This window comes from Schistocerca serialis, chromosome 9 (genome assembly GCF_023864345.2).
Source record: "Schistocerca serialis cubense isolate TAMUIC-IGC-003099 chromosome 9, iqSchSeri2.2, whole genome shotgun sequence".
NCBI classification, from domain to species: domain Eukaryota; kingdom Metazoa; phylum Arthropoda; class Insecta; order Orthoptera; family Acrididae; genus Schistocerca; species Schistocerca serialis.
In genome coordinates, this window is record NC_064646.1 from 441,826,947 (window position 1) to 441,846,766 (window position 19,820).

Genomic DNA, 19,820 nt, shown 5'->3' on the forward strand with positions numbered 1-19,820 from the left:
TAACACAGTGATAAGCTGTGTTGTCATATATCCAAATTAGCAGCATTAATATTAAATAAACAGTGAGCTAGGTGAGAAAAAAATTTACGATCCATACAATAAAATGACCCAGATTCCAAGCTAGCAGCACAGTCCCACAGGGAGGCAGTTATGTATGAAATAATTAGTAATCAAATAAGTGGTTGCAAGGGATCTGATGCAACTGTGGTGCCTAATGCATTGAGTGGGTCATTAGTACGGAGTAACACCAGTGTGAAGCCAACAATGATGTAATAAAAGTTAATTTTATTATTGTTTAATTGTGATTTAGCTCATATAATCTAAGTTTATTTTGTCATTGTTTAATTAAACTAAGATTACACTGTGATTCTGCGCATACGTGTTTACCTTGGTAACATAAAGACAGCTGTTCTTTACATGTGTATGAAGTATGCTGCATGCCCACTTGTGTTATGAAAAGTGATTCACCTGCTTGAGGGTTAAGAACAATGATAAATATCCATTCGTTAATCGAAGATCTATTGGGGTGGGCTTATGCAAACATCTTAGCACCAAATGTGCCCTTGCATTAGATACTATAACAAACTCAGTTTAAACTCTATAGAGGATCAAAGTTATACTCACAGATAAGTCACTGCTATACTTACCCTACTTTTATCGAAGAATGGTGTAAGCATGAAGCCAAACATGATTATGGACAGACTGTAGAGAAGTATAAGAAGGAAGACAAGCAGATAGCTTGTATGCTGGAACACCTTCAATGTGAAGAGAAGTACAGTGCTTATGATAGTAAGCACCAGCACAAAAGCACCATAAATAATGAACCATGACAGCCTGTAAACAATACCATGCAGAGGTAACTAAATAAAGCATTTTATGCAACACACAAAATAAGCTAATACATTTATAATTTAACTGCAAAAAAGCTTATTGTAATATTATTTTTGCCTATGTATGGATGGCATACATAGAAAGGAAGGTAAATTTATAGAGCACATTTATTACAGAATTATAAAGAAAATCTACTCATATCAAGATTGATGCTGATCAGAAAAAGCTGTTAGAAAACTATGTAGCACACAAGTAACTATTTTGTTACATTTCAATAAGCCATGAATTAAATAAAGCTCAAGTAAGTATTCATGTTATACAAAAGATGACTTAGACACTAATGATTAAAATGAAGACAGAGTGAAGATAGAGACGGGGCAAGGAGACACGATTGGAAAAAAGAGTAAAAGAAGCACTAATGTGAAACTGCAGAACACACATTTCAAAAACTGGAGTGTGCCAAAAAATTATATAATTTATTACATTAAACAGATATCCCCTGGAGCAATTAAATAACTGATGAAAGTTATGAAATATTACTCAAAATTAGTAGACCACAAACTCAGTTCAATGTAACTACTTACTGCTATAATAATATTACAAATGACACTCTAATATGCATATCATACAATGATTTTCTTATTTGAAGTATTTACTTGTTCCCTATTATTCATTTGTTTGTTGAGTGCATACAGAAGTTTGCAACCTCTTGTACAATTACTAACTTTGCTTTCACAAGTATTACACAAAAACTCATAAAATATTTCAACTCCTTTTTTAATCGTTGATGAAATGTTAAAAGTAGCTCTTCACAAAATAAAAGACGTGCATCTTACACTGTTTACTGTTGGTTAGGCAATCTAAGACTTTTGGACCTTCCTCATTGAACACACAAATGGCCACCTACTACAACGAACAACATTGTGTTCATAACATATCAACTAAAAATACATGCGAACAATATTAGGAAAACATAGATTGCCACTCATCATAAAGATTACCCAGTGAATTGTAGACAGGCACAAGAAAAACCCTGCTACCCATTAATAGCTTATGGCCAAAGCCTTCACAGCAAAGAAAAAACAAAAACAAAAACACACACACACACACACACACACACACACACACACACACACACACACACACACACACACACACACACACAAAGGAAGCAAGCATACCTCGTGTACAAGTCTGACCACAGCTGCCAGTGCTAGTGGTCATGGGTGCATGAAGTATCCGTGTGTGTGTGTGTGTGTGTGTGTGTGTGTGTGTGTGTGTGTGTGTGTGTGTGTGTGTTCTTTGCTGAAGTAAGCTTTGCGCAAAAGCTATTAAAGTGTAACTGTCTTTTCACAGTGGCTCTCTACATCTCAAAGGCTCATCTTTATAGTTAGTAGACTATATCCTTTTCCTAATGTTGTTGATATTTCAGACTGGAGTTTCCATTTAGCAAAATGAGCTTTGGATGAATAGAAAGCTAAATAAAGGGACTTAGTAAATCGAGTAGGGCCTAGAAGTTATCCCAAGTTTCAGTGAAAGGCTTGCCATGTTTTCTACCACTGAATTACTGTATAGGCTCATGATTACAATTGAAAAATGAAATGTTGTATGGCAAGGGCCCCCTATAGGGTAGTGCAAGTCCTTTTAATTGATGCAGCTTCGGCAAGTTGCATGTCAATAAGGATGATATGATGATGAAGACAGCACAACATCCAGTCTCAGTCAGGAATCGAACCCAGGCCCCTCACATGACATTCTGCCGCACTGACCACTCAGCTATGGAGGCAGCCATTGGAATTCAGCTTGCTACATTTTATGTTCTTGCATACACATAGTTACAACAATATGTTTTAGTAAGGTGATGGGGACAAGAGGAGACAAAGACAAAAAAAGGGGGCTGCTGGTAAAACACACACACACTCTCACACACTCTCACACACTCTCACACACACACACTCACACACACACACACACTCACACACACACACTCACACACACACACTCACACACACACTCTCACACACACACTCTCACACACACACTCACACACACACTCTCACACACACTCTCACACACACTCTCACACACACTCTCACACACACTCTCACACACACTCTCACACACACTCTCACACACACTCTCACACACACTCTCTCACACACTCTCTCACACACTCTCTCACACACTCTCTCACACACTCTCTCACACACTCTCTCACACACTCTCTCACACACTCTCTCACACACTCTCTCACACACTCTCTCACACACTCTCTCACACACTCTCTCACACACTCACACACACTCACACACACTCACACACACTCACACACACTCACACACACTCACACACACTCACACACACTCACACACACTCTCACACACTCTCACACACTCTCACACACTCTCACACACTCTCACACACTCTCACACACTCTCACACACTCTCACACACACTCACACACACTCACACACAATCACACACACTCACACACACTCACACACACTCACACACACTCACACACACTCACACACACTCTCACACACTCTCACACACACTCACACACACTCACACACACTCACACACACTCACACACACTCACACACACTCACACACACTCACACACACTCACACACACTCACACACACTCACACACACTCTCACACACTCTCACACACTCTCACACACTCTCACACACTCTCACACACTCACACACACTCACACACACTCACACACACTCTCACACACTCTCACACACTCTCACACACTCTCACACACTCACACACACTCACACACACTCACACACACTCACACACACTCACACACACTCACACACACTCACACACACTCACACACACTCACACACACTCACACACACTCACACACACTCACACACACTCACACACACTCACACACACTCACACACACTCACACACACTCACACACACTCACACACACTCACACACACTCACACACTCACACACTCACACACTCACACACTCACACACTCACACACTCACACACTCACACACTCACACACTCACACACTCACACACTCACACACTCACACACTCACACACTCACACACTCACACACTCACACACTCACACACTCACACACTCACACACTCACACACTCACACACTCACACACTCACACACTCACACACTCACACACTCACACACTCACACACTCACACACTCACACACTCACACACTCACACACTCACACACTCACACACTCTCTCTCTCTCTCTCTCTCTCTCTCTCTCTCTCTCTCTCTCTCTCTCTCTCTCTCTGCTATTCACCTTCCAGCTTCCACCTTTGTCTCCCCTTGTCCTCAAAACAAGAGGGTCGGTCTCATCCTGGGATCTGAATGAGCTGCCTTTCCTTTTTAACCTTTCCCAACCTACTCTTCTCCCCTCCCCAAGAATAGATCTGTTCCTCCTGAAATATCAGACTGTGTCATGTATTTTTATATGTGGCTAGTGGCAGTAGTGATATTTAACCTCCCAAAAGTAAAAAATTCTGCCGCATAATTTTATAGATTTTGAGAATGAATTTTCCATTTGAGAGAATCACAGAAATGGTCAGAAGCAAAAATTAGGAGAAATCTACAATTGATTTTTTTAGTACAGTTAGAATACAGGAAATACACTAGAAGAGTGGAAATTAACAGTAATCCACCCACTCCACTATATAAACAGGATGACAAGCAATATGTCAACAGTTACAGAAGAGTGTCACTTCTATCAATGGCATATAAAGTTTTACCAAAAATTCCCCCGAATACAGTTGTAGAAACTTAGGGCAAAAAACTAGAACATTAGGGTGGTCTCTGAAAGAAAATATTCTGCATAGAACAAATTGTTAACTTAAAAATAATAATTTGACACAAAATTTTAACCAGCAAACCTATACTATTATAACATATATTATAAAATATTAATTGGAGGAGAGATTTGATACAGTAGACAAACAAGCAATAGACAAAGCTGAGAATTTGGTGTTAAAGTGAAATCAGCAAACATAATCTGTGAAATAAATATGATATATGGCATGAAAGTTAAGGAAGAAATATCTTGGGAATTTTAAATAAAAATAATATACGAGAATGTCGTCACCATTATTTTTAACTTTGTTTTAGAAACTACTTAAGGGTTTGGAATTCAGAGCAAAAAAACCACAAAACTGAACCACTAATTCCATAAAGGAAATCCAATGTAAGGTCAACTGCCTACAAGACATTAGTCAAATCAGGCTATCTTCCATTAGGAAAGTTGGTGCATTCAGCGACTGTGATATTATTTATAAATTATAGAGCTCAGCAATCAGTCGTCCTTTTTTTTTTTTTGTAGGTTTTATTTGGCAAATCCAGATTTCGGCTAGTGTCTAGCCATTATCAATGCACTATTTTCTAGCCTTGATTCATGTCAGTTCCCTGTTGTTTGGTCATATTCAAAGAACTATGACTGACGCCCGATCAAAGCAGGCTGTGAAATTATACAGTCCAACCATACATGATGGCTTGTTGCACAGTAGGACGAGGGGAGGGTGATGCTACCTTGCCGGGTGTGGAGCTGGTGGCTTAGCCCCTTGAGGCAAGATTTTGATGGTTTGTTGCACAGTAGGATGAGGGGATGGTGATGCTACCTTCATGGAGTGGGATGAAGTAAGAACAGAACTACAAGTGCCAGACAATAGAACTCAGGGCTTGTGGCTAGTCAGTAAGCTGCAAGCAACTGCATAAGGCACTTTTTCTTTTATCCAGATCTTCTGGACCGCCTGCTCATTGAGATACATGGGACAATCTCGAGATAAGGCGGTATGGTCGCCATTTGCAGTTGATACAGCGGGGAGGAGGAGGCAGACTATCACCCTCGTGCGCATACCTACCACAGGTTACAAATTTGGCTGTATGTTGACAAGACATTCTAGTGTGGTTGTAATGATAACACTGGTAATGGCACATCTGGTTTGTAATGTACGGTTGGACTGTACAATTTCACAGCCTGCTTTAATCTTGGACAGAAGCACCACTCTATCGAAGGTGAGGGAAAGAGTGCAGGTGGACACTAAGGAGGAATCTACCTCATTCATCACCCAATGGATGACAATGACACCCTGATCAGAGAGGTATGATTGGATTTTGGTCTCAGTCAGACCATTAAGGAGCCTAGCATAAATAACATCACAGGAAGAATTTCAAGTTATATGCCCTGGCATGGACAGGACAGCTGTGGAGAAGTGAAGTGGCAAGCTGCTGCTGTGCTTGAGAATCAGTAGTAGTCTCCAAAAGCAAAGTGCCACTCAGTAAATGAGAGCAGCATTTCACAGGTCTGGCAATTGCATCAACACCTTTCTGAATAATAAATTGATTTCCCATTGGGAAGGACTGACCATCTTCAGTAAGAGAAACAATGAGGAACTGTGGTGCAGCTGGAAGGGTCTTTGAATAGTTACCATCATTCCGTCTACATTTCATAGACATGGATTGTGAAGATGATTGGCTAATTGTGAGAAAATTCCCCATGACAGCCAGCGTCTCCAATGGCGCGCCCCTTCCAACTGGGGCTTCCTTCACAAGAGGGTGCACATGGCTTAGGTGATTGTTCACACCTCAGGTCACACCTCCCGAACACCTGACAGAGGGACCAATCGGCTATTTGGGAAGGTAGTACCTCAGATAATCACCCCTCCCTGTGCTTGGCCTGTACTAGGGGGTATGTGTGAACCCTACCTGTCGACTCGGGGCTGAGAATTGTAAGTTACCCAGTCACCTGTTATGTATCAGATGTGTGTGTGTGTGGGCCGGCCTTCAGGAGTGCACAGGGAGAAAGAAGAAGAAAAAAAAAGAGGAACAACAAATGCAGAAGCAGAAGAAGGATAGGAGAAGGGAAACAAATAAAGGAAAAGGGAATGAAAATCAGTGGTGACACTGGTCATATGTCAGTGTTGGGCAATGCAGGACATTTCCAATAATACCCAAAACATGTTCCTTAAGGAAGGGGAAAAAAGTGGATAGACATGCAGCACAGAAAGGAAAAAGGCTGGGACCACATGCTAGCCAAGCACGAACCCACCAAAGAGTGAAGAGTGGCAAGCTGCGGGGAAGGGCGGGAGGGGGGGGGGGGGGGGGAATGAGGTAATCAGAATTTAAGTAGAAGACAAAATTAATGAGAAATATGAAAATTTGCCAAAATACATAGACACAAATAGATGAAATAGAGCAAAGCAGTAACTTTAAATATATTGGAGAAAGCACATGGCGGACAGGATTAGAAAGATTTTCCACAGAGTTAAGATTTATTCAAAACTGAAATAAAATTAAAAAAGCTATGTAATAATGGTAATATTGGTGTATTTATATACATCTGAATATTTAACACTGCCCTATAAGCTGAACAGAACAGGCAAACTTTCAAGATGTTATTTAAAGGCTGTAATACACGTATAAAAGGCTTGGAAAATTTGAAGCCATGAGAAATCTACTAAAATATACAAAAAATATATGAATGAATGGTAAAGAGAAGGTTAATCTTCTGTGATAGCTCTACCATATGTATGGATCAGTCTAACAAAACAAGCATTCCTTTATTTCTGGAAAGACAAGTCAATCATTGGATGGATTACAGAAGTAAGGAAAAAGGCAGGAAGAGACAAATGTTGAGAACTGGAAATAATAAAAGGTATTTAACTAATAAAATACTAAATTGATATTGATTTCAAGGCTGAAAAAAAAAAATAGGAACAACATGGATGAAAAAAAAGAAAAAGACAATATGGTATGGGGAGAAGATGGAGGAGTACTGGGAAAAATGAAAACAGCAAACGAGGAGGAGGAACTGAAAATGTCACAAAATTAATTGATACAAAGATTTTTAGGGTCACCTCAGATAGTGCTGTGAGTTACCATGTTTTCCTGGCAAATGGAATTACATAATTTATGAGTAGAAACTGAAAAGTTGCTGCAAGCATACTTTTAAATGCAATGGCAAATAACAAATCTCAATTTCAACCTCTCTCACCAGAAGACAGAATCCCTGAGTCCCATAATCTTCATACCCTCCTTAATTTTATTTTCTTTCTCACCGACGATGAGTATAAGCAGGTACGTAATGAACTGTGATAATGCCATCACCATGTACAGTGGTATGACAACACGGAATGCAACCATCCAGTCTGTAAAACAAGAACTTCCATTAAGTGATGAAAACACTGCATAGCTCATAGTACAAGGACAAATTAGGAAAGTCTTGTCAGAAAGGGAAGACTAGGTGAGTGGGGAGGGTGAAGTTGTAGAGGGAGACCAATGCTTAACTAAAGCAAGCAGATTCAAACAGATGTTATGAAGGGCTGGTGACTACGACAACAACAGCTACAACATGAGAAGTATGTTCCCCTAACTTCTGGTTTACTGACTTGGTAGCTGTTACATTTATGCACACAGATATAAACCTGGAACAAACCATAATTTGTTTCATAATTCACTTCTGCATTTATCACATAAATAGAATAGTTACAAGGAACTATAACTTTGCTTTGGAATGTAGTCACATAGGTTTAGTTATAAGAATATTATTTTGTTCAAGTAATGGCTCACTGTAGCAGACTTCTGACGTCTAATTCAGTACCTACACAAATCTTTGATTTGGTCAGAAAATTCTCTCTCTCTATATCTCTCTCTCTCTATATCTCTCTCTCTCTCTCTCTCTCTCTCTCTCTCTCTCTCTCTCCACTGATCTAGAGGTGACATTAGACACCACATCATGAAAGTACAAGCCATTTACATAAGACATTTTTGCAGCCACAAGCTTTGCATTCTTTTGCTGGCCATCGCCTTCTCTACTCCATTCCTTTGATAACAGTACTAACCCTTGAAGTTTTTTATCAGTGATCTGTAATTTGATAACAGATGTCTTCCTGAGTCAGTCCAATGCTCTTGAAGTGCATCCTTTCTTCCGTGAACAATTTATCAAAGCTCTGTTGTTCAGCTTATTAAAAACCTGCATCATTAGTCAAGTAAGTCCATCCTGAGCAGCTGATTAAAAATTTATGATTTTCTTATTGACTCCATTAGCCAACCATTATTCCAGTATAACTCCTCTTCCCTGCAGTCCATACCATCCATTGTCTTAGGACCTATTACATTGCCAAGGGTACTGAACCCAAACTTTTTATTTTTAATTGGGGTTTTTATAACTTTTAAACACATATTTGCTATCAACTTTTGCATAGTTTCTCTGATGTTATTTCATTTCATTCAAATCATTCTCATGATTCCATCCATTTCACTCCAGTGAATTTAACACAGAATTCCTGGTGTTGAAAAGAATTACTGAAACTTTAGTATACAATGATAGCATTTCCTGTACTTTTGTAGAAAACAATGCATAGTTACTGCCAGATATGCACAACTGATCTAATCTTTGCATTTTAGCAACAACTAATCAGAATTTAAAGAAAAGCTTTCATAATTTCATAATATACACAGAAGCAGCACACAGGGAGCTTCAGCAATTTTCTGTATGAGATATGCTTTTGAGGAACATACACATTACCACCATTTGTTGATAACAATACAAATTTATTTCAGAATGATGTATTTCCTTTCTGACTTACCTCCTGTATATGCTTCTTTTGGAAAAAGTTCAAGCAAGATGTGAGGTACACTAATATCCTTGCGATTAGAATCCAGCTAAAAAGCAAATGGGAAAGCAAATAGTTAATCACATGTACAGTGCAGTATTTTACGTACATGCAAAATTTGGAAAATAACATGTTTAGTTAAAATAAGAGAAAAATAAATTTGAATATCAGTTTCTACTACAAGACTAAAACAATACAATGTAGGAAGAAACAAGTCACCATCACCATCATGTACATTAATTCTTGGAAACTTTGAACTAATACTGGAACAAAATATATGGTTTACATTTTATTGTAATGTTACCTACTTTCCAACTCCATCAACAGGTATATGTGGTTGGCAATACAAAAAAAATATTGATCCTTGACAGCTTATTTTAAGAGTTACATCAACAAATGCAATTAACAAAATTCACTGTATACACAAGCAAAATCTAATGTCTCAACCAAATACTCCAGTTATTCAGCAATTTCTGGTAAGTTAATTAAAATATCTCAAGAGAGTAAAGATGCCTGGACCCAACAGGTACCTACAATATTTTACACATGTTATATAGAAGAGCTCCCATTCAAGCAGCAGTTACTGAAGATCACTGAAGCAACTAACCATTTCTAGTAATTGCTAAAAGGCACAGGTGATCCCTGTTTTTGAAGAGGTTTATCAGAAAGATGAGCCTACTCATAGACCTATATCGTTGACAACTATTTGTAAAACTATGGGACATAATTTATGCTAACATATCATCACTTTCAGGGAGACTGAAATTTCTCTGCACATAAATAATGAATAAAGAAGGATGCCACAAACAAAGTCTTGTGAAACTCAGCTGACAGGCAGAAGGCAGTAGACAGAGGCCCAGGAGCAACAAGTTCATTTCTATATATTATGTAAATAAGATAAAGTGCAAGCTTACAGAATACTAGATCTCCTTAGGAATTGATTTGATGATATCCTAGCAAAACAAATTCAGTGCATCCTTCAAACTGGGGAAAAATCACTAGTTGTGAAAACAGCTTTGGGCATACCCCAAGGTAGTTGTGTTGGTCACTATGCACATAAATGATCTGGTGGATAATGTTGAAAGGTACCATGAGGCTGTCAATGGATAATTGGTGTTTTTTTGCATGTGTAGCAGAGCCTTAACACAAGAAAACTGTGTGAAATGAGGGGAAAATCTGCAGAATACAAATGGTTGATTTAGTTACATGCAGTTCCATGGGTCATTTGAACGATTCTTTTATGGAAATCATGTGGGGCAAGTCAGTTTGTAGAATAAATATACATGACTAATGTTAACATTGATGAACATTTTACTTTTTAGTGCTACTCATGCAGCTACAGTTAAAAACAAAGATTTTTTCGTTATTTACATGTTGCCGGTTTTTAGATAGAAACTTGTGCATGAAGTAGGAGTTTACTAGTGAAATTATTTCAGGTTACAAGTTAAATTGCTTTGCTACCTGTGATGCATTTTACATCACTAAGAAAATGATTAAAAATTTTTGTTGCGGCATGTTGTAATCTTTGCTGACCCTCTAAAACTTTTAAAAACTATATAAATAAAAATCAACTGCCACATGTGTGAAAGACCACCACTTGAGAATGGCATGACTGATTTGACTGTCTTTTTTTTCATGTTTCATAATTATAAAGACAATATTTGAATGAAACAAAATTTTTGGAAAATCCACCAGAAAAGTCATAAATTTGGATAGTATTTTTGTACAAAAATCTCAATGAAACAAATGTGATGGTCAGTTTGACAGTTCTGCTGTCACACACAGGTGATCCAGGAGGAATGTCATAATTTGTGAGGTGATTCTACAGGTAAAAATGAACCAAAAACGTTCTACGAACACAAGTCTGGTTTTCGATCATTACCAAACTGGAGGGGGTTGATGACTACACACATCTATAGAAGGATATGAAGAGAAATACAAATCTTATTTACCAAAATGCTGTGTAGGCACTGTGGTTGACATAATAATGCTGGTCAGATGACTGATCCATCCTAAAAGAGGTATGGAGGTTCTCCAACAGGTGGCATCACTGTGACATGACACAGGGGACAGGGGCAACAGTTGCAAGTGTACCCAGTGTCCAATCATGGGTTGGATCAGTCAGCAGTTGTGAGGCCATATGCATGCTGTGCTTTATAACTGAGCAAGTCCATTGTGTCCATGAATACCAACATACTACACAGGTTCACCAGTGCACAATTCACAGACATGTTTGTGGACAGGTACCGTTATGGCAGTGCCAATGCATCTGTGACAGAATGCCAGAGACATTTCCCTGATAAACGAACCATCTGTCCTGGGGTATTTCCCAGGGTTTATCCAACATTACACAGTGTACACACAACATCAGAACGTGAGGCCATCTAGTCAGCTGAGAAACTACAAGGGTACAATGGAGTCCTACCACAAGTACACAGCGCATTAGCCATCAGCTCAATATTCCACAAACAAGAGTGTGGTGTACATTACATTCTGCGGTTGTACCCAATCCATATGCAGCTTATGCAACATTGATATCCAGGTGACTCAATACGCAGACAACAATTTTGTTAATAGTTGGCTGTCCACACAGATGTTATACAATAAACTTTATTTACTGATGAGGCTAATTTACACACAGTGGTATCATGAACACATGTTATTCTTATACATGGGTGATAGAGAACCTACATGACACTAGGGAAACTAGATTCCAAATTAGGTCCTCAGTGACGGTATAGTGTGATATGATTGATGACCTGGTCATAAGGCATGTATTCCTCCCAAATCACATGACAGTTGCAGCTTAAGCAAATTTGGTGACAGAAGCCCTATCTGCACTTTTGGGAGATGTGACATTAGAGAAATGATGGTAAATGTACCTGCAACATGATAACTCACAGATTCACTGTACCAGACAATTATCCTAGTATCTGAATAACACAGTTCCTCAATGATGGATTGGCCATGGTAGATCGATTAACTGGTCTGTCAGATCATCCGACCTAACCCCCATTAGATTTCTGCTTATTGGGCTAGTTAAAAGTGGACGTGTACGGTATGAAGGTGGATAAACATGAAGAACTTGATGCTCGCATCACCAATGCTGTTGTCCATTGTAAAGCCCAGCAAGACAATATTTGATGTGCAACACAACAGACCCTCCAATACATTGGAAAGTGCACTGACATGGGCGGCGGACTTCCTGAATGCCTCTTGTCACCTGTCCCACCATTATTCTGTCCACTATTGTGCCTACACAGCATTTCGGTAAATAATATTCACACTTATCTTCGTAATAATTCATGGATGTGTGTAGTCTTCAATGTGCTCCAGCTTTATAGAGGCACCATTACTCCCGACAGGCCGCCGATGGCATGCCACAGAATTCTCTGACATCAGCACCTGCCTGCAATGTTCCATGTCATTACACATTCTGTAAATGGTCAGTGCTGCCCACAGAAAGCACTTCTCTTGCCAATTTACATGAAACTTCCAGAATGAGATTTTCACTCTGCAGCGGAGTGTGCGCTGATATGAAACTTCCTGGCAGATTAAAACTGTCTGCCGGACCAAGACTCGAACTCAGGACCTTTGCCTTTCACAGGCAAGTGCTCTACCAACTGAGCTACCCAAGCACGACTCATACCCCATCCTCACAGCTTTACATGAAACTTGGTGGTCCTGAAGGGTGCACTGTTTACAATTCACTTCATTCTTGTCGGTAGCTGGCATAACAACAAAGTCTGCATTGAATACTGATATTTTGTGAAACAGAAAACAACAAAGCGACTTGATCATATCTTTGGTATGTTGCAAAGACTGAACTGATGTCAGTTCACAGTCATCTGGTGTGTTGCAAACATTCAATTGATTTCAGTTCTGTGGCACTGAAATATCAGTTGGCATATGCAAGATGCCAGCCAACTACATGATCACTGAATCAATGAGATTGACGAAGAGCATAGACAGTGTTTGGAGGCAAATCAAATAAGAATTATACAATGACCACTTAACAATCTTTTCAAACTGTGATCGGCTATTAATGTAAATTTCATTAAGTAATATACATACTGTGACAAAGCAGTTTGAATGCCTAACTCCTTGTAAATTACAGGTGAACATCACGTGTCATTCTTACTGTTCCCTTATGTGCAATTAATACTCCCTTTCTAGGTGGTCAGTCATCCCAGAAAATTATTCCATAAGCATTACTGATTGAAAATATGCAAACTGTGTCAGGAAGCTGATTTATTTATTTCCAAGACAAGCAATTACATGAAGAGCAAAAGTAGCTGAACTTAATTGTTTGAGACTCTCAGTAATATGCTTTTTCCAGCTCCAGTTTTCATCTGTATGAACACCCAAAATGTTAAAATGAACATGTGCAAGCAATGGTGGAGAGACCCACTGTTACTCAGTCTCATAATTGGTGATCACTAGAAACAGAGACAACTGTAAAGTATCTAAGAGTACTTCAAATGATTGCTACAATCACATAACACTAGTTTTAGTAAAGGCAGATGCTGCATCAGTTCACTGGATGTAACCAGCAGAAATATAATTAATCTGTAAACAAGGTAGCTTACAGAACCTTTGTTGAACTAATAATTGAGTGCTGGTCACCAGTCTTAAGATGTAGGATACAGAAGTTGTAGAGAAAAGCAGCACAGTTGAAGGGTTCATTTAGTAAGCAGAATGTAAATGCTACAACAGACACGCTGTGTATCACAAACAGGTTTACTGTTTAAATTACAAGTCAGAAGAATGTACATTAGAGAAAAAATGGTTCTGGTAATGTGCTCTTTGGAATGTCTGGGGTAATAAAATTAGAGAAATACAAGTTCATGTAGTGGATTACTAATATTTGCTATTCGTGCATATCATTCACAGATGGACAAGAACATGAAACAGGAAACAAAGTGATACCCAAAATACCCTTCATCATACACCTTGAGGAGTCCAGCTGTAGATGCAAAAGTTTGAAAGAAAAGTTTCTCATCTCACAGTTATGCCTGCTGCAATGATTTACTCCTGAGAGGCTGATGCTTGTAGGTAAGGAACTTTTTCAAACTCTTAACAGAGGGTACACATTTAGCCCAGAATCTATTGCCTGATAATTAAATGCCTTAACTAGTAGACTACAGACTATTGGTTACTTAGCTGTTATAATATTTGCACTATTTGGTTCCTTACAGTACAAAGTAGTTCTATGCTGTGCATTCAACTGTAAGTACATGGAAAAACTCATAAAATAACAATAATGTACTTTGTCTTACCCTTATTTTGGTGTAGTCAAACAGTGCCTGGATAGCAACAAAACCAGAATAATAGTACTGGTTGACAGGACAGCTGTCACCTGTCTCTATGGGGAACACACCACCCCAAGAATTCCCACTATCTCTGCACGACGCAGGTGATGAGTAAAGTTCCGTAGTGGATGGAGTTACCACAAATGATGGATTGGTTCGTATCTGATACCTGCAACAAGAAATACCAATGTGATTTATTACATAATCGATATGAGACATAAGACAACTAGTTTCTAAGTCTAAAAACAAAATATGATGGGTAATAACAATTAACATTTAATAAGAGATTTCTGTTTAGCAGTCAGAACAAATAAAGGAAGTTGCTTTTGTTGATGTTCATCTTATATACTTCTTTCAAGAGACTGTCCATTCCGTTCAAATGCTGTCTCAGATAGAATTATAATGTCATTGGCAAACTTCAAAGTTTTTATTTCTTCTCCATGGATTTTAACTCTTACTTCAAATTTTTCTTTTGTTTCCATTACTGCTTTCTCAATATACAGACTGAATAATATCCCGGATATGCTACAATCCTGTCTCACTTCCTCCTCAACCATTGCTTCCCTTTCATGCCCCTTGACTCTTATAACTGCCATCTGGTTTCTGTACAAATTGTAAACAGCCTGTTGCTCCCTGTATTTGACCCCTGCCACATACAGAATTTTAAAGAGAGTATTCCAGTCAACATTGTCAAAAGCTTTCTCTAAGTCTGCAAATTTTAGAAATGCAAGTTTGCCTTTCCTTAATCTATATTCTCAGACAAGTCGTAGGGTCAGTATTGCCTCATGTGTTCCAACATTTCTACATAATTCAAACTGATCTTCCCTGAGGGTAACTTCTACCAGTTTTTCCATTTGTCTGTAAAGAATTCAGTTATTATTATGCAGCTGTGATAAACTGATAGTTTGGTAATTTTCACACCTGTCAACACCTGCTTTCTTTGGTATTGGAATTATTATATTCTTCTTGAAGTTCAAGGGTATGTCACTTGTCTCATACATCTTGCTCATCAGATTGTAGAGTTTTGTCAGGGCTGGCTCTCCCAAGGCTATCATTAGTTCTAATGTAATATCATCTACTCCTGGAGCCTTGTTTTGACTTCGATCTTTCAGTGCTATGTAAACTTCTTCATGATATATCATATCTCCCATTTCATCTTCATCTATGTCCTCTTCCATTTCCATAATATTACCCTTAAGTACAGACCCTTGTACAAACCCTCTATATACTCCTTCCACCTTCCTACTTTTCCTTCTTTGCTTAGGACTGGTTTTCAATCTGAGCTCTTGATATTTGTACGATGGTTCTCTTTTTTCCAAAGGTCTCTTTGATATTCCTGTAGGCAGTATCTATCACATCCCTAGAGATATATGCCTCCTTACATTTGTCCTCTAGCCACCCCTGCTTAGCCATTTTGCACTTCCTGTCTATCTCATTTTTGAGACGTTTGTATTCCCTTTTGCCTTCTTCACCTACTGCATTTTTATATTTTCTCCTTTCATCAATTAAATTCAATTTATCTTCTGTCACCCAAGGATTTCTACTAGCCCTCGTCTTTTTACCTACTTGATCCTCTGCTGCCTTCACTATTTCATCTCTCAAAGCTACCCATTCTTCTTCCCCCCTTCTTGTCAATTGCTCCCTAATGCTGAAAATCTCTACAGTTTCTGGTTCTTTCAGTATATCCAGGTCCCATCTTCTCAAATTCTCATGTTTTTGCAGTTTCTTCAGTTTTAATCTACAGCTCATAACCGACAGATTGTGGTCAGAGTCCATATCTGCCCCTGGAAATATCTTGCAATTTAAAAACTGGTTCCTAAATCTTTGTCTTGCCATTATATACTCTATCTGAAACCTTGCAGTGCCTCCAGGCCTCTTCCACATATACAACCTTCTTTCATGATTCTTAAACCAAGTGTTAGCTAAGATTAAGTTATGCTCTGTGCAAAATTCTACCAGGCAGGTTCCTCTTTCATTCCTTACCTCCGTTCCATATTCACCTACTACTTTCCCTTCTCTTTCTTTTCCTGCTACTGAATTCCAGTCCCCCATGACATAAATTTTCGTCTCCCTTCACTATATGAATAATTTATTTTATCTCATCATACATTTCTTCAATGTCTTCATGTTAAAAGTAGCAGGTGATTCTTTTGGTGTCCACTACTGATTTATCAAAAGCTAGAAACTAGATATTTACTGTCATAGAGAGAGTGAGGGGGGGGGGCAGGGGGAGGGGGTTCAAGGAAGGGGGGAGGGGTGCAAAGAAGGAGGGGGGAAGTGAAAGCATTGAGCAACAGAAAAGACAGAAATGATGGTAGTATTAAGGACATGTCCCTCATTTTACAGGACTCACAGTCCAAACAATGATTGCTGCTATAACAAGTGTAACTCCAGAACTCAAAGCTGCCTCTTATTAGCCATTTATCCTCCCCCATCCATTGGATTTGGTTTTTTTGTTTGCCACTTTTCTCATGGGGCCAATTAATAACTTGTTGCAGAGACAGGACGAAAAGTTTACCTTTGATATATAATGTCTCCCTCCTTTCACACAACAAATGCACCTTTATTATCAACTCTGATATACGTAACAGTCATATTAAGAAAACTGTTACTGTTGTTGTTGTTGTTGTTGTTGTTGTTGTTGTTGTTGTAACCGTCGTCTTCAGTCCAGAGACTGGTTTGATGCAGCTCTCCATGTTACTCTATCCTGTGCAAGCCTCTTCATCTTCCATTTCCTACTACAACCTACATCCTTCTGAATATGCTTAGTGTATTCATCTGTTGGTCTCCCTCTACGATTTTTACCCTCCATGCTGCCCTCCAATATTAAATTGGTGATTCCTTGATGCCACAGAACATATCATACCAACCAATCCCTTCTTCTAGTCAAGTTGCGCCACAGATTTCTCTTCTTCCTAATTCTGTTCAATACCTCCTCATTAGTTATGTGATCTACCCATCTTATCTTCAGAACTCTTCTGTAGCACCTCATTTCGAAAGCTTCTATTCTCTTCTTGTCTAAACTATTTATCATCCACATTTCACTTCCATACATGGCCACACTCCATACAAATACTTTCAGAAGTGAATTCCTGACACTTAAATCTATACTTGATGTTAACAAATTTCACTTCTTCAGAAACGCTTTCCTTGCCACTGCCAGTCTACATTTTATATCCTTCAAGAAAACTATATTCTGAAAATGCCATGCACATGTCAGTCAACTGCACATACCATATCTTTTTATTTTTGTATCTTGCTCTAAGCACATATATTCTAGTTGTTATTAGGTGTCTTACATTTTATACAGCTATACACTACGATGCATAGATGAAATAAATAATGTGTGTGTATTTATACATCATACTCTACATACAACAATAATGGAAATTCCTGGATGGAACAATATGAAAATAATGGAAAACCAACCATTTATCTATAGCAGACTTAAGGAGCACAGAAACACACAACTATCCACAATAGCTTCCGAGCTCTTCCTTGTTTCCTAGTAAAAGTACGCACATTCATGCACACAACCACACAGACACCAAAAACACACACTCCTGTCATGTGTTTCTGTGCTCCACATATCAGTCTGCTATAGGTGAGTGATTGCCTTTCCATTATTTTATGAATAATCTGTGTACATATTGCTTGTACATATTTAACTTTTAAACAAAACAAATATTAGTCAACAGCTGCACAAATTCTTTTCAAAATTTCAGTCTGCAGAGGTTTGATACAGGTTTAAATGAAAGGTAAGTCAATGTTGTATTGTATATTTGCATATAGTGCAAGCAATGTAACAAGGCAGTTGGCCAAGAGCATAAACAAATGAGAACATAGTTCAAGGGGTGACGAATGGTGCAGGTTACCTAGCCCTACCTGTCTCTTGCAGGGGTGGCCACCTTCACCCAGGTTCGGTGCTTTTGCAAAATCAGAACTGACACATGGTCATAGGGACTGATGATCATTTCTTATGTTGTGGGAGCCATCCTCAAACCTCACGATGGAGCAGCATAAGCCCTTTCCCTCATTTCAAAATAAGGGAAGGAAACACTGAGTGACACACAATATAAAGCAAAGCAAAGCGAAGTACACAAAGCATTTGGTTAGCAATATTCAACATTGCTTGCTGACGTTGGCAGCCTTGTAAATGAGGTAGCACTGGCCTGACAGCCACCAGTATTTTATGCAGTCATAGTTCTAAACACCCTGCTCTCTCCCCACCTAAAATTGCAACATCGAAGTGTCCATATTATAACCACTGTTTGCTTTGTCATTTCTATATTTCACAGACATCTGCTGCTGTAAATGTCTTATCTTTGTGTAATTTTTTATAGTACATTTAACACTTTGCTGTTCTCAGCCCCAGGTATTTATGGAAACATAATACAAATTTTCTGCACTTCAATAAATGAATCAAATCAAAATACATCGTATGAATACTGTGTGCATCTCATTTAGGTCTTGATATAAGTACCAAAAGAAAAGAATTACTTTACAACATTTACTTTTTACTTTTCAAGCATACATTTGAACAACAGAATCATACGTTAGTCTGCCTTTTATTGGATCATCAGAATCAAATATCACAGCCACTGGTATTGATGTTGGCTCCAACCAATAAGCTGTCAGCAGATCTTCCATAGTTTCAAACAGCATGAAGTTGATGGGATGCAAGCCCCTGTCAAGATGCATATTAAGCCAAAGTTGGTTGACAGCATCCACAAATGCCTAGAAAAGAAAAGAGAATTCTTATCACTTAAAAAGTTGAGTCACAGAAATACCAGTATATGAATTTAGATTATATAATGTAAATTTCTGATTGATAGACATACCAGTAATAATAAAATAACTGATAAACAATAACATAGCTAATAAAGAACAGCCATGAAATTTTATATTCAGTTTTTATTAGATAGAAAATAGAAACATTTACTACAATATTATGGAAAGGATAGGTTATTATTCACCATATAGTCGAAATGTTGGGCACAACACAAATGATTGCTAAGCAGGAAGAGAGC

At 38.5% G+C, this 19,820-nt stretch overlaps 1 protein-coding gene across 1 annotated transcript in view; it reads right to left on the bottom strand.

Moving 5' to 3' along the window:
* Positions 1 to 19,820, bottom strand: part of LOC126418602 (cholesterol transporter ABCA5-like) — a 346,051-nt gene that overhangs the window by 191,738 nt on the left and 134,493 nt on the right. The window contains exons 4-8 of the mRNA XM_050085434.1: positions 19,346 to 19,527; positions 14,758 to 14,959; positions 9,452 to 9,527; positions 7,858 to 8,011; positions 648 to 834 (exon numbers count right to left, since the gene is read on the bottom strand). Coding sequence (XP_049941391.1) covers positions 648 to 834; positions 7,858 to 8,011; positions 9,452 to 9,527; positions 14,758 to 14,959; positions 19,346 to 19,527 — 801 coding nt within the window. The remainder of the gene's footprint in view (positions 1 to 647; positions 835 to 7,857; positions 8,012 to 9,451; positions 9,528 to 14,757; positions 14,960 to 19,345; positions 19,528 to 19,820) is intronic.